General features: G+C 35.6%; 2 protein-coding genes across 4 annotated transcripts in view; one reads left to right on the forward strand and one right to left on the reverse strand.

Annotated features, from left to right (window-relative positions):
* The window catches only part of LOC128992032 (dynein regulatory complex subunit 2), a 127,977-nt gene extending 122,718 nt beyond the window's left edge, over positions 1-5,259 (reverse strand). For both annotated transcript variants that reach the window (XM_054415588.1, XM_054415426.1), the window contains exon 1: positions 5,194-5,259. The gene's annotated coding sequence lies outside the window, so the exon portion shown is untranslated. The remainder of the gene's footprint in view (positions 1-5,193) is intronic.
* The window catches only part of LOC128992205 (uncharacterized), a 110,688-nt gene that overhangs the window by 61,975 nt on the left and 33,477 nt on the right, over positions 1-15,236 (forward strand). The window contains exon 1 of one of the 2 annotated variants that reach the window (XM_054415709.1): positions 12,111-12,304. The exons of the other annotated variant lie outside the window; for it this stretch is intronic. Coding sequence (XP_054271684.1) covers positions 12,285-12,304 — 20 coding nt within the window. The 5' untranslated portion in view covers positions 12,111-12,284. Of the gene's footprint in view, positions 1-12,110; positions 12,305-15,236 lie in introns of those variants that run through there. 2 annotated transcript variants of the gene reach the window in all.

The following is a 15,236-nucleotide window of genomic DNA, read 5'->3' on the forward strand; positions in this document are numbered from 1 at the left end:
TAGCTCTGACACGTCACCATGACGTAACCCACTACACCATGTCCTAGGTCACGTGCTAGGTCATGCACCGATGCTTATATAATATCATCCAGTGTAAAAAGGATCCATATTTAGCAAGGAAGTGATGGATATATTAGAAAGACTGGTTGACGGTGAAAGAAGCCTTACCTAACATTTGAACATATTTAACAGTGAAATTAGTTAAATTGAATAGTTTTCTGTACTACAACTAGCAATAAAAAAACATTCAAACAGTTTCACAAAAGGACAAACGATAAACAGAAATACGTTGGATTACAATACAACCAAGAGTAATGAGAGTTAACATTTGCTTTAAATAAATAGTAAATTATAGGGTAAAGAGTGGGAAATTTGTTTTTATATAGCTTGATCGTTTGTACGTCTAACATTAAGCAATGTACAATATACCAAATGTTTGTTATTTTAAAAAAATCATTCAAAAACATAACGATTTGAATGAATAAACAAGTCTTAGAAATATAAGGTACTAGGCCTATGTTGCAAATGTGGCACATGGTTGTAATTAGTGGAACAATGATCTGCCCGCATGTACCGCCAACTGTTCACGAAGAAGTAGAAACACTGTGTACATTACTTTTCCATACCAGTTAAATAGCTGATACACCTTGCAGGATTAAAGTGATATTTTAGTTTAGTTCTGAATTTATGTTTATAATGGTGACATAATAAAATAGTGGTTTTTAATAAGTTTTCTCACAGAAACATTGCAAACCAAAATCCAAACACTTTTCGTAATATGTACATAATAACAAACTTTTCACTTGACGATCTTATAAAATGCAAAGACAAAAGTGGAAATATTTCAATTGCGAATGTTTGCTGTATACCAGATAGCAATCATAAACAGCATAAAAGAATGTGTATGATGGGTCTCTCATTAGTCTGTAGTGGAACTAGCTAAAGACAACATCTCATTAACAACAAATTATATCGCAAACATTGCAAAGGTAACATGTACAAATAGTTATCTCCAACAGTTTTATGTCGTATATATAGCTAATTTCTCAAATTTAACAAAATTCCTACTATGTTTCCAATAAAAGAAGCAAACTTTGAGTGTATAATATGCATGAACAAAAAAATCGTAATTTACTCTTCTTACCAATGCAAACACTGTTTCGCTTGCGACATGTGTGGATGACAATTTGACAACTGTTGTTACTGTAGTAGACCTAACTCTATGATCCAAATGTTTAGTTTAGCTTAGATCTGTATTAGGTTTAAGTTTGAAAACAATTATATTCCTCGTATGTCAATTTTGATTTTTCAATAAAGAATTTAAAAATCAGCATATCGGTACTTATCCCTTTACCGATATGCTGTTTTTTTTTTAAACCACAACAATAACCTTGAAAATATCGATCCACCTAACTTTCACACCTCAGCATGTCGTCATCATGACGTCACCATACCGTAACCCACCACACCACGTGCTAGGTCACGCACCATTACCACCAGATGCTTAACCGTCAATTAAGCACCACATGGCTCTTGTGACGTCACTCCTCAGCAGCCCTATGTATCCACTACTGTGGGTGTATTTTGAGTTTGCAGTTATGAAAGCACCAAGCCAAGTAACTTTTTTCAAATTTTCTTTATAAACTAACAGTATTAATGAATTACTACATGAACTTGACAAGTCAGGAAATTAATTGTCAGTTTACCAAGGGGAAGAAGAGTGGGTCCTTGAAACAGACGAAGGCGCAGACACCCAGTGGATTGCCAAGACACAGATTAGACTAATAAAAGGGGGCAGTGGTTTTATTGATGAGGAATATTAATACATCAAAAAGGGCCTTATTAATGGCACAAGGCTTTGTGATCAGAATGGTTAACAACTTAATAGAATGTAAAGTCTTAACTGGAACAAGTGAGTGGGGACATATTTTGATTTCGAGGATAAAAATTTACCCGTCTGAAACAAACTTACCTTTTAAAATGGAAAGATGCTAATTTCTGTTACCTTTGGCATTTTCAGTGCTGTTCTCACCCAGACCAATTTTAGTCATGAGCAACTATATTATATGTTGTTTTAAGTAGGCTACACCTATTAATAGGATAAGCATATTCGTTAAGGAAAACTCTGACCAAGGTAATCTTCCTGAAGGTAACTTTAAGGCTAAAATCGTAGTATTCATGGAAGTGCTTTTGTGATAAAAATATTTTTTTTAGTGTTTGTTTTCTTCAAGCAGCATTTTTATGACCCTCAAAATATGCTACATAGGCCTATTGGTTTGATATGATAAAATGTTTTTTTTTTAAATGTGTTATAAAATCTTTAAAACATAACTACCCTATAACCTTGCTCGCTGCCTATAACATACTTGAACTTGAACACTTATTAATTTACTAAATATAATACACATACAGCTAGAAAATGGCTGGACATCTTCCCTTCCAAGGCTTCATTATTATTGTATTTAATTTTCGACGTCGAGTCAATATATGATACGATGAATTTGTTTTCTAAATGCATATGTTATTTTGCGGCGCATTGAGCCGCACAGGTTCACTAGTACTTATTTAATACGCAAGCACGATTTTTGTGACAATTACTCCTCCGAAACTACTGAACCGATTGACATGTTTTTGGTGTCATTGGAAAGAGCGTAACGTGAAGTTGTGCAGGAAACTTTCTTTTTAGGTAAATAATTAGAGAGTGAGGCCCTAGGGACCTTTAAAGTTTCGTATTTCTCCATAAGATTAACATAGGGAACAAACATTGTTTTGAAACTCCAGCTGCTGTCAGAAATTTAATATTAAATAATTGGTCTCCATGGAAACATGAGAAAATCCACAATGTTTACATTTGCTTTGACATTTTATTGTTAACAAGCAGAACTGTCAAATGCCTACTTCACAAATTCCGACAGCTGATCCAAAAAAATGTATTTTGCTTCCACCGTGTAAAACAACTATGTGGTAGGTTTATTTCTTCCTAAGCTTTATGATAAATTATTTATTATAAATCTATTTCAATGATTATGAAACAGATTTTTCCCGCTGCGAAGCAAAAATTAATAGTGAGAAGAAGAACATATGTAAAACAGTCAATGTGTAAATTATCTATGTTGTATTAAAAATGTTTTTAGTTTTGGATGTTGGTTTGTGTTAAATGATATCAGTTATTAGTTATTTCTAAGGATTTGGCATATGAGTAAGCCTATGATAAATAACACCATTTCAGAGTTCTGCCAGTTTTTGCCTAACTCTGTCCTGTAGAGTTTAAAGTAGCCTACACCTTATTGCCTACAAATTGGCTAAATAACTTAGGTACGGTACATTATAAAAGCTGACAGCCTTTTTACGTTGACTTAAATTGTAAGCTTACCTTTTCCCGTACATGTGCAGATTGATTGTTAAAAATTAACCCTTTAAACTGGAATAGGACTGTCATGTAAATTGTGAGCATTTCCTTTTGTTAATAATATTTTAGTTGACTCTTTTAAAATCTTCAGAAATTATGACTGTTATTAGTTTTTAAACAAGTTATTTGTTTATAAATAACTCCTGTACTTCTTTGCAAATGCTCGATTTCGAGCAACATATACACTAGTATTTATTTATTTCTCAAACCTGAGTGTTTTGTTTTTACTACATCGATGATGACAAAAAAACTTAGTATATGTGCTTTCTACGATTCTTTACCCCACAGATTAAATCAGATTAAATTCACTTTTAAGAAATCAAACAATAACAACTAAAAATTTTGTACCGCATGGATTCTTTAGCTTTTATATTCTTTATTTACGACATAGCCTTCATATTGACATAGCTACCAACCATTCCATGTATATTTAACAATTCCATCTTCAAACATCGCCTCTTATCGTTTCTTTGTTGCAGGTTTCAATGAAAGGTTATGTTGTGTCGAATTTGTTCCTGACAGGAAACTGTTATAAGTTTTATCAGTTTTGATTTGGTTCTTTACCAAGGGACGTAGAACACTCTGTTGTATCCTTAGAGTTTTTTTTAAACTCACTAAGCCCTTTATGGTTCGTTAGCTCATACACCCATGCTAAAAATACCCCCTAAGCATGGTCCAAGATTGTATGTAACTCTCTTGGACACCAGGACACCTATAACTATTAAAGCGAAGTTGGCTGACTCCGCGGCCAAACTGTCATACTACGCAATAGTCCGTAATCCTTTCAATCTGACTAAGGAGGAATTTCATTCAATAGTTATCTATGCCATGACTGGTGGACAGACGTTAACGAAGGAAGGGTTGCACGTGCCAGACCCTGTTTTTTTACACATTCAGTTTGTGTGGCTTTGTCAAGGGTGCGTTTTTCAGTGAAAACTATGTCTGTGTAAAAACAAAACCATCGAAACAAAAAACGTATATGGCTATATTATTAGGGCCTACTTCAAAAATAGTGTTCAAATAGGTGTTACAGGACGTAAACATGTAAACACGTAAATAACATAGCATTATATTTTGAAAAGGTCAATTATCTAAAATTTAAACCCATATATTCCTAAAGTAAGGACCCATAGTTAAATCAACGATGCACTTACTACGCAAAATTAACTGTATGTTGTGTGCCTCAATAAGTGGGATCTGTGAAGGATTCTGTGTGAATGCTTCGCACGGGTCGGCTAGTTCAATTTTAATTTAATATTCCTACTACACTATATCATGTAAAACCTTTAGTTTTAATAATCTAGTTTAAGAAGGTTATACAGTATTTGTTTGAATATTAATCCATTATATTTTACCACAACTGTTTGTTTTCCCCTATCGCTGGGATTCCCGTTTAGGAATAGCCTACATCACCTGCGAACCCATTAACAAGAAGAAAACAATACCAAACGACACTCGACACTGCCCTGGTCGGCCAGACTTGATCCTGACACCACGGATGTGAACGGAGAACCACAGTAAGAGTAAGGTCAATGCTACACTGGACGTCCTTCGCTCACAGGCTCGACTCAACAAACAACATTACCTAAAACAATACCAAACGACACTCGACACTGCCCTGGTCGGCCAGACTTGATCCTGACACCACGGATGTGAACGGAGAACCACAGTAAGAGTAAGGTCAATGTTACCCTGGACGTCCTTCGCTCACAGGCTCGACTCAACAAACAACATTATCGTAACTAGAACTATTGAAACAATAAAAAATACACAATACTACATACTCCCAGACTTGATCCTGACACCACGGATGTGAACGGAGAACCACAGTAAGAGTAAGGTCAATGTTACCCTGGACGTCCTTCGCTCACAGGCTCGACTCAACAAACAACATTATCGTAACTAGAACTATTGAAACAATAAAAAATACACAATACTACATACTCCCAGACTTGATCCTGACACCACGGATGTGAACGGAGAACCACAGTAAGAGTAAGGTCAATGTTACCCTGGACGTCCTTCGCTCACAGGCTCGACTCAACAAACAACATTATCGTAACTAGAACTATTGAAACAATAAAAATACACAATACTACATACTCCCAGACTTGATCCTGACACCACGGATGTGAACGGAGAACCACAGTAAGAGTAAGGTCAATGTTACCCTGGACGTCCTTCGCTCACAGGCTCGACTCAACAAACAACATTATCGTAACTAGAACTATTGAAACAATAAAAATACACAATACTACATACTCCCAGACTTGATCCTGACACCACGGATGTGAACGGAGAACCACAGTAAGAGTAAGGTCAATGTTACCCTGGACGTCCTTCGCTCACAGGCTCGACTCAACAAACAACATTATCGTAACTAGAACTATTGAAACAATAAAAATACACAATACTACATACTCCCAGACTTGATCCTGACACCACGGATGTGAACGGAGAACCACAGTAAGAGTAAGGTCAATGTTACCCTGGACGTCCTTCGCTCACAGGCTCGACTCAACAAACAACATTATCGTAACTAGAACTATTGAAACAATAAAAAATACACAATACTACATACTCGTGTGAAACCAGAATAGCGTAATTTTGAGCATCGATTCATGTCCTGTATGAGCCGGTTATTTTTTATAAATTCATAAGGGTTATTTTTTACTATACTCCAAGACGTTATTACATTGCCGAAACCTACAATTATTTTAATTTTCCCTCGTTTCAAATATTACATCAAACTAATCTATTACAGTTGACTTTAATATATTCAGTACGATAATAGTATATGCAAGAATTAAACCCTTGGAAAATCTACAACCTATCCAAAGTCAACCGCAAACTAGAGGACGTACATTCGACTCAGTTAAAATATCTGACTTTCTCACACTGCGTGCAGACCCTTATTACCCTCGTGTACCTGACCACTGGAGATAAAAGTACATTACGGACGTTGATGCAATTGTACATCCTCATTCTTTACCATCGCAGGGCGGTCAATAGCACAGGAAATTTCACTTTGAAGGCTTAGAGAAAAATTAAAAAATAGAAAAAAGTAGCCAAACCGTGCGAAGCATTCACACAGAATCCTTCACAAATCCCACTTATTGAGGTACATAACACACTACAGTTAATTCTGAGTATTAAGTGCATCGATCCTTACTTCAGGAATAGATGTGGGTTTACATTTTAGATAATTTTCATTACATTTACATTTTACATTTACATTATTTACATTTTAGATTACCTTTTCAAAATATAACGTTAAAGCTATTTAGGGTTTTACATGTTTAAAGGACCTGTTTGAACACTATTTTTGAAGTAATAATATGTTCATATATGATTTTTGTTTTGATGGTTTTGTTTTTACACAGACATACTTTTCACTGAAAAATCGCACCCTTGACAAAGCCACCCAAACTGAGTGTGTAAAAAACAGGGTCTGGCACGTGCAACCCTTCCTTCGTTAACGTCTGTCCATATGCCGATATGCTTTATTTAAGTGATGGCAAATGTTACTTTTAAGGGGAATTCCTTCTTAGTCAGTTTGAAAGGATTACGGACTAGTGCATAGCATGACAGTTTGAACAGAGTCAGCCAATTTCGCTTTGATAGGGTAGGTGCCCAAGTGAGATACAACCAATCTTGGTCCATGATTAGGTTTCTCATCAACATTATAATAGAGTTCTTTTTAGCGTGGGGTTATGAGCTAACGAACCTAAAGGGCTTAATGAGTAAAAAAAAACTCTAATGGATAAAAGAGCGTTCTACGTCCCTTGGCAAAGAACCGAATGAAAACATATATAAACCATTTCCTGTCGGTAAGAATCTCAACACAAAATAACTATTAGTTGAAACCTGAAGTAAAGAAAAGATAAGAGATAAGAGGTGATATTTGAAGATGGAATTGTTAAATATTCATGGATCATGGAACGGTTGGTAGTTATGTCAATATGAAGGCTATGTCGTAAAGAAAGAAATATAAAAGCTAAAGAATGCATGCGGTACAAAATTTTGAGTTGTTCTTGTTTGATTTCTTAAAAGTGAATCTGATTTCATCCCTGGGGTTATTAGTCGTAGAAAGCTTAGACTAAGTTTTTTTGTCGTCATAGATGAAGTAAAAACAAAACACTCGGATTTGAGAAATAAATATTCGTTTGTTTTGGTTAATTTAATTCACACGTTTCAGCTGATCGAATAACGTAAATAAACATTTCAAGTTTAAATTACTTGCAGAATGACATAAAAGATCGTTTTTAAGAAAACTACTGAAAATGAGCGATTTGTATACTTTCATAACGTAGTGGGCAAAAAAAGCTTTAAAATGACACTTCATCTATGAAAATTGGTGAAGAATTAAGGAAGTGATGGTGTACCGACAAAAAAGTACTTTAGAAATTATAATACCGGTATAGGCTACAGGGTGTTTCCAAATTGTCTGGACATATTTTGTGGACTTGTTCCTTGGGCTAAGGCAAACATAAAATGCCACATATAAGTATGGGTCTAAAATGCATAGATTTCTGTGTGTCGGTCTGTTTGTGATTTTTAAGAATTATTTCATATCTTGGGCATTTTCAAGATAGAAATTTCAAAATTGGTATAAATGTGTATTTTAGTAGGTAAAAAGAGCTTACAAAGTTTCGTTCCAGCATCTCAAGCCGTATCAATATGGCGGCCATTTAAAATTTGTAATGCAAAATTTCATGAAAATCGTAAATATTAAGAAAATAGTTTGTCGAATCAAAAAGATAGAGAATTTAAATCCAAATCAAATGAGACCTTGTTTGTTAAAATCGGATGACAAACAATCAAGTTATCAGTTTTTTTTTCTACATTCAGTTGAGTAATTTGATAGGACTACCATTACCTCCGTAAAATAACAAATAATAAATAATATTGAAGTCCTAATTGAGCGAATATCTTTGAGATCGGAACTTATGTCAACAATGTAATCAGATAACTCAATAACGGCTGAACATATTATACTAAGATAGCCAAACTTTCCGGGGTTATTTTGACAAACAGTGAACATGTTATTACACAAACAAATTTCAATTTGATAATGTCTGCACAAATGAAAACTAATCTAAAATTTTTAACAATGGCCTTATAGGTTGCTATGATGGTTATGAGGTTAGATTTTAAGTCCAGTCATAACTAAGCTTACGTCTCTGATATGATATTTACGGTATTAGAAAAATTGTTACAGCCAACAGAACCGCATGTTGACATTTTTATGTCAGGTTAGTAATTTACTACAATCCAATCTAATATGTTTTACACTAACACAGTGCAGGCTCAACAACTCAAATTCAATGGCGTATCCTAATACAGAAACGTATTTTATATTGGTTTTAATAATTTTGTTGTAGTCTATTATAAATGTATTTGATTTATTCATGCTGTAATTTACATGCCAAGGCCTTAACAAACACATCTTAATTTCAAAAGGTTGTCGTGTGATACTTCAAAGTAATCTTTGGACTGCTACAGGCATGGTAGTATAGGTACGGTAGCTTCATAATAATATATGTATATTATACAAATTTACCGAAACAGAAAATTACCTAAAAGATTTCCAAATTCGCATTTTAGTACAATTTGGCCCACACATTTATTTTTTGAAAATAAATTGGACCCACATTGTACAACGGGTTCTTCGTTGCCTATCCTCCAATATGGTGTAAAATGTTCTCAAAGGCAATATCCAATAAATCTTGTCTATCGATTTCGGTACATTGCAGTCAAAAATGAACTGTAGATCAGGCTGTGAAAGAAAAGTCAGAATTTTATTTTTACTTACGTAGCATTGTCAAGAGTTAGAACAATCGAGGGCTTGCTTATTAAGCCATTTTCTATTGAGAGAGTCAAAAGCATAAATAAGATAAGCAAATGGCAAGTAAAGAAAAAAGAGATGGCAAGACAATTGCTTATAACGATGGGTTAAAATCATGAGGTTTATTGAACAACAACATTTACTCATGTTAGCGAATGCATTTATTTCATACTAAACTGTTTACATTTAGTTAAAAACACTTTTTTACCATCCCTGTCGCAGCAAATCTAAGTACTCGATAAACTAATTATATTTAAATAGAGAATTAAAATGTGATATTTTTAATGAGTTATTTTAGTGTAAATCCAATCAGGCAAATGGAAATTCGCTTAATCTGTAGGTTTGCTGCGGCGGGGGTATTTTACACACTCAGTTTATGTGGCTTTGTCAAGGGTGCGATTTTTCAGTGAAAACTGTGTCTGTGTAAAAACAAAACCATCAACACAAAAAACGTATATGAACATATTATAACTTAAACGATAGTGTTTAAACAGGTCCTTTAAACATGTAAAACCCTAAACTTAACATTATATTTTGAAAATGGTCAATTTTCTAAAATGTAAACCCACATCTATTCCTGGGATATTTTCATGTTGTAATCTATAATATTTTGTATAAAAAATTGTATTCGTAAATAAAGACATTTGTTTATATCAATGCTTGCTCACTCCGCTTAATTGGTAGACATGAGGCCGCATACCTAGTAAATTGCGTAACCGAATGTAGAAGAAAACTGTTAACTCGGTTGTTTGTCATCCGATTTTAACAAACAAGGTCTCATTTGATTTGTATTTAAATTCTCTATCTTTTTGATCCGACAAACTATTTTCTTCATGTTTACGATTTTCATGAAATTTGGCACTAAAGATTTTAAATGGCCGCCATATTGAAACGGCTTGAGATATTGGACCGAAACTTTGTAATCTCATTTTACCTACTAAAATACACATTTATACCAATTTTAAAATTTCTATCTTGAAAATGACCAAGATATAAAATAATTCTTAAAAATCACAAACATGCCGACAAACAGAAATCTATGCATTTTAGACCCATACTTATACATGGCATTTTATGTTTGTCTTAGCCTAAGGAACAAGTTCACAAAATATGTCCAGACAATTTGGAAACACCCTGTAGATATAAATAATTGGTTTTAAACTAGTAAACCTTAATCCAAACTAACGAGGAGGAAAAGCGTACAAAGTCTTACTGATGTCTGATCTGAAACAAATTCTTCAAATTATATCGCGAATAATGATGGAGAACCCCGATAAATGCAGGAAAGGCAGGTAAAATTAGTGTCACATGTCAATAACAATTTAGCTCTATAGTTACGTCACTTACGGCTTGAAAATTGTGTTACGAGAAAATCTTATTACAAGTCTACATAATTTTCTGACACGTCTTTCCCAAAACTCCCCTTCTATATCATATTGTATCAGTGAATTAACGTGTAACATGTAAATTTTCAATGGCTCAAAACTTCAATGGCGACGATAAAGCAAGCTGTAAATATACTGTCTTTATTGTCTTAGCTTTACGCTTTGTCACTACAAACCATACATAATGAGGCGACAATAAAGTTTAAGTTGCGACTGAGTTTGCATGATAACAAATTGTAAAAACAAGGCGAGAATATAAATACTTATTAGGTGTATGTGGGCATAAAACACAATGTTGTGTAGATACAGTATACTTACTGTAGTTGTGTTTTGAAATGTGCCAGCCGATGTTAAAGGGTGTGCCCAGCACAGGCTTTATAATGTTAGGGTTCCTGGTAGTTCACTCACATCTATGGGATATTGTGAGGATTTAGTATTTTGTATATTTTACTGTATTGAACTATGTAGCCTGCGTGGGAATAGAGAGAATGTAAGCGAATAGAATAGTAATCGACATGAACGATAGTTCTGTATGAAATATTTGAGTTAGAATCACAAACACAAATGAAGAGTGTTCTTGCGTATTATATTTCTATTAGATTCTATAGCATTCATTCATCTATATACATTAGTGTGGATATTGTTCAATAGAAGAAGAAACACGTGCTTTGTTGATGGATTTGTTTTAAAAGTTGTGTTTTAACCACGTTTTAACCCGGTTTGTAAGTTTAGTGACATGTCACAATTAAAGTGGCGATTTAATAGCGAAGAAGATGATAAATTGATCGAATGAGCCATTTCAGCACACCTAGCTTTTCTAGAACGGATGGGTGTTTTTCTATTAATAATTTATTAATATCTATATTCAGGTCTCTTTAAAAACATAGAGCGCACTTCTTCCCTGGGTTCGCACAACTTTCTAAAATCCCTTTATCGTCCAACTCCTCAGCTTTTGCTGTTTACAGTTATTTCACATACATCACCCCTTTACCCACCAAAGAAAATTACTAACTAATCAAATAATCGTACGGAACAGACGCTTCTGGCAAAATAGACCCGAGCGATACCAGCCACTTCTGGCAAAACATGCCTTAAAACAATCGTCACAAAGTAAGTTAGTGCCACCAAATGAAGAATCGCCCTAAAACTCTTGACGGCGCGGCGCGAGGGGGCGTCAAACTAATGGCACTAAATATCTAGCCCCCCCCTCTATTGTCTGTTCTGTTATTGAGATTCATTATTTAAGACCGACATTTTCCTGTCAGTGTTATCAGTGTACACCTCATAGGTTATCCATCAATGATGTGTTATTGTATGGAAGGTACTAGTAGTGCAGACCAGCAGACGCACTCGATACCCGTGATCTTTGCGTAGTAATCTTGTCACAAGATAACAAGTACTCGAATGCACTGAATGAGTGATCAGTAGAATTTATTGATTGTAAAGTAGTTGAGTAGCATTGGCGGGTGTGGCGATGCTGATGTCACTTCACTTGACTCTGTCGTCTGTGGTCGGCCTCGGTGCACCAGTGGTGTTGCTTGAGCGTATCGCGCCGGAAGTTGACCTTAGGGTAGGAACGAATGGGTTTCCGCAAGTTTTTCACTAACGCGACGTCCTCCAAAGTAGGCGCAGTGGAGCTACGATGTGTTTCACTATTTACAGGTACTCATATATTTTTGTACGCTTAATTTGTCACGTAGTTGTTGATATTGAACTACCTTATAAATAATTCCAGTTAATCAATTATTAATGTGTGTCGTTTTACAATATAGTACAGATTTAGTGCCAATGCTGTCATACATACACAAGTCATGTTGTTAGTAATGTGTTAGCTCAGTTATCAACGAGTGCATAGCTAGCTTTATCTGTGGGTTGCACGCTTTCGATTAATCAATTATCTACTATGCAACGAAGTCAAGCAAAGTTCACTATTGTTTGATAACACGTTTAAGAAGACTTTATCTTGAATTTCACCACCCTCTCTCAGAGGAGGGATTTCCTGCGGCAATCTCTTGTTACACTATGTCTAGGACCTAAAATACCCATAATCCACAGAAAGGAAGGATATTCTAACTAAGTTGGTAGCATTTTAGCACCGTCGTTGTCGTCGTGACACAATACTTGTCAGTCTGTGTGTGTGTGTTGAGTGTTATCACTTGTCTACCGTGTTAGACTGTTGACACCTGTGATAACGAAGACCTTCAGTTTAAACCAGATCAGTCGGGAAGTGGCTAAACCTACGGGGAATGTCAATACTATCGATTGGGCTCATATCATTAATAATAATATTTAACTAATACGATAACAGAAATTAGTAGGTAACAATTTTGGCACCGATTAAAAGGTTAACTCGAAATTATTTCCCTGCACTTTTCCTGTTGTTTACGAAGGCCATGTATAAGAGCTGGCAAGAGTCTGCCCCATCCGAACTCATGTGTTTTATCAAATTTATCTATAGGAAAGAAACTGTTAGTTACTGTAGGTGACATGGTAATACCTAGATCTATGCTCTGATAATCGAAAGAATGTGCCTTGCGGAGCGGCCGTGCGGTGAGCGAGTTTGAGTATAAACATATTTCACAAGTTTGTGAAATATAATGTTTATACTCAAACTCGCTCACCGCACGGCCACTCCGCAAGGCACATTCTTTCGATAATCAGAGTAAAGATTGATTTAGAAACTGTAACTAGACCCAGAACCGATTTACTTTTTCATTTTGATGTTCTTAGAGGCCAAGACAATATTCTTTCAAATTATTATAGAGTACATGTAACTTATGTATTATTTATGTATATATGTGTGTGTGTGTGTGTGTGTATATGTGTCCGTAGAGCTTTATTCTATTAATATCCTATAGAAACTTCATACAGTTTGCAATTCAGCAAATTTGGATAATGAGAACGGGGTGTTATAAGTTTTTGAAATTGTTCGGAAATTTGTTTTTTACAGTTTTCATTCGACTAGAGTTTACTAAATGTTGTGACCGTACTATTAAAATACACGCACATTGTAACTTATATAACTTTACTAGCTGACCCGGCGAACTTCGTATCGCCAAAGTTATAGGTTTCCCCTAAGACAGACCGATGGAAAGAAAGTACCGTTAAGTTTAATTTTCAAGATGATCTCGTTCGCATCGCTCAATCACGTCCTGGTTGAAGTTCGTTCGCTACGCTCACTCACCTTTGGGTTGGAGCTCGTTCGCTACGCTCACTCACCTTTAGGTTGGAGCTCGTTCGCTGCGCTCACTTGCCTTCAGGTTAGCTCGTTCGCTACGCTAACTCGCCTCCAGGTTGAAGTTCGTTCGCTAAGCTCACTCACCTTTGGGTTGGAGCTCGTTCGCTACGCTCACTCACCTTTAGGTTGGAGCTCGATCGCTGCGCTCACTTGCCTTCAGGTTAGCTCGTTCGCTACGCTAACTCGCCTCCAGGTTGAAGTTCGTTCGCTACGCTCACTCACCTTTTGGTTGCAAATTAGCTGTTGTCATAAATGTAAAAGAAATAATAGTGCTGCACCCTGTTGGTAATCCTTGTAACTTTAATGCTATTGAACATCATAGAACAGAACCAACTTGTTTAATTGAAACAGCTGTTAAGATTCATTAATTCCATTTCTCATAAGGTTAACATGGGAAACTCCAGAGCCACTGGGGCGGAGCCCTTTTAAGAATTTCGAAACGGGAAATAGTTTACTTTCTATTCGCATACCTACAGAATTTACACACCAAATTTCATAACGATCGGTGAAGTCGTTCCGGAGGAGTTTGCAGACAAACACTGTGACACGAGAATTTTATATATTAGAAGATTTTTACAACATAGATGTTTTTGTAATGTAATGTTTTTAAAAGTAACAATAACAAGTGTTTTCTATTTAATATTTATCAACAGCTGACTATATAGAATAAAGATTATGACACTCTCCCTCACTTATTGAGAAGAACATAAACTATTTTTGAACGATAAAGTCTCGTAACCAAGGTGGCTGTCGTCGTTGTCTTATTGGTCGTGGAGAGCGAACTGGAATGTTAACTTCTGTAGGGTGGTCTGGTTCTGGTTCAATATGGTCGGGTAATTGATCAGGATACGATGGAGTTTGGTTTGGAAGTCTTGGTACATCAAATGATTGCTTAGGTCCAAATGTTACCATCTTTTCTTTCATTACTAGAGTTGGTCTAAGCTGGTTAATGTGTCTCTTGATATTTCTTCCACTATCGAGTGTTACTATGTAATGTCTTTTTCCTAGCTTCTTCTTTATTACTCCAAACTGCCAAACTTGTCTGTTGTTACTGTACATTTGAACTTGCACTCTCCCCCTCTTGAATTGATCTGACAGGTTTTAAAACAGGCTGGATATTTGATTTAGGGTGTTGATACGGAAATATGGCATCCAGTCGAATCCTTAGTTTTCTATTGAGGTAGAGTTCAGCAGGGGTTTGGTTGCTAGCTAATGGAGTAGCTCTATAACGGAATAAGATTCTTCTCACTTTGTCTGTCAGGGTTCCAGGTTCTTCAGAAGCTGACTTTAATTTGTTCTTCAGGGTTTGTACGTTGCGTTCTGCAAGGCCATTTGTCGCTGGATGCCCAGGGGCGA

The sequence above is a fragment of the Macrosteles quadrilineatus genome, unplaced genomic scaffold, assembly GCF_028750875.1.
Source record: "Macrosteles quadrilineatus isolate MER2022 unplaced genomic scaffold, UCM_ALF_1.0 Scaffold_1__1_contigs__length_201487025, whole genome shotgun sequence".
Taxonomy (NCBI): Eukaryota; Metazoa; Arthropoda; class Insecta; order Hemiptera; family Cicadellidae; genus Macrosteles; species Macrosteles quadrilineatus.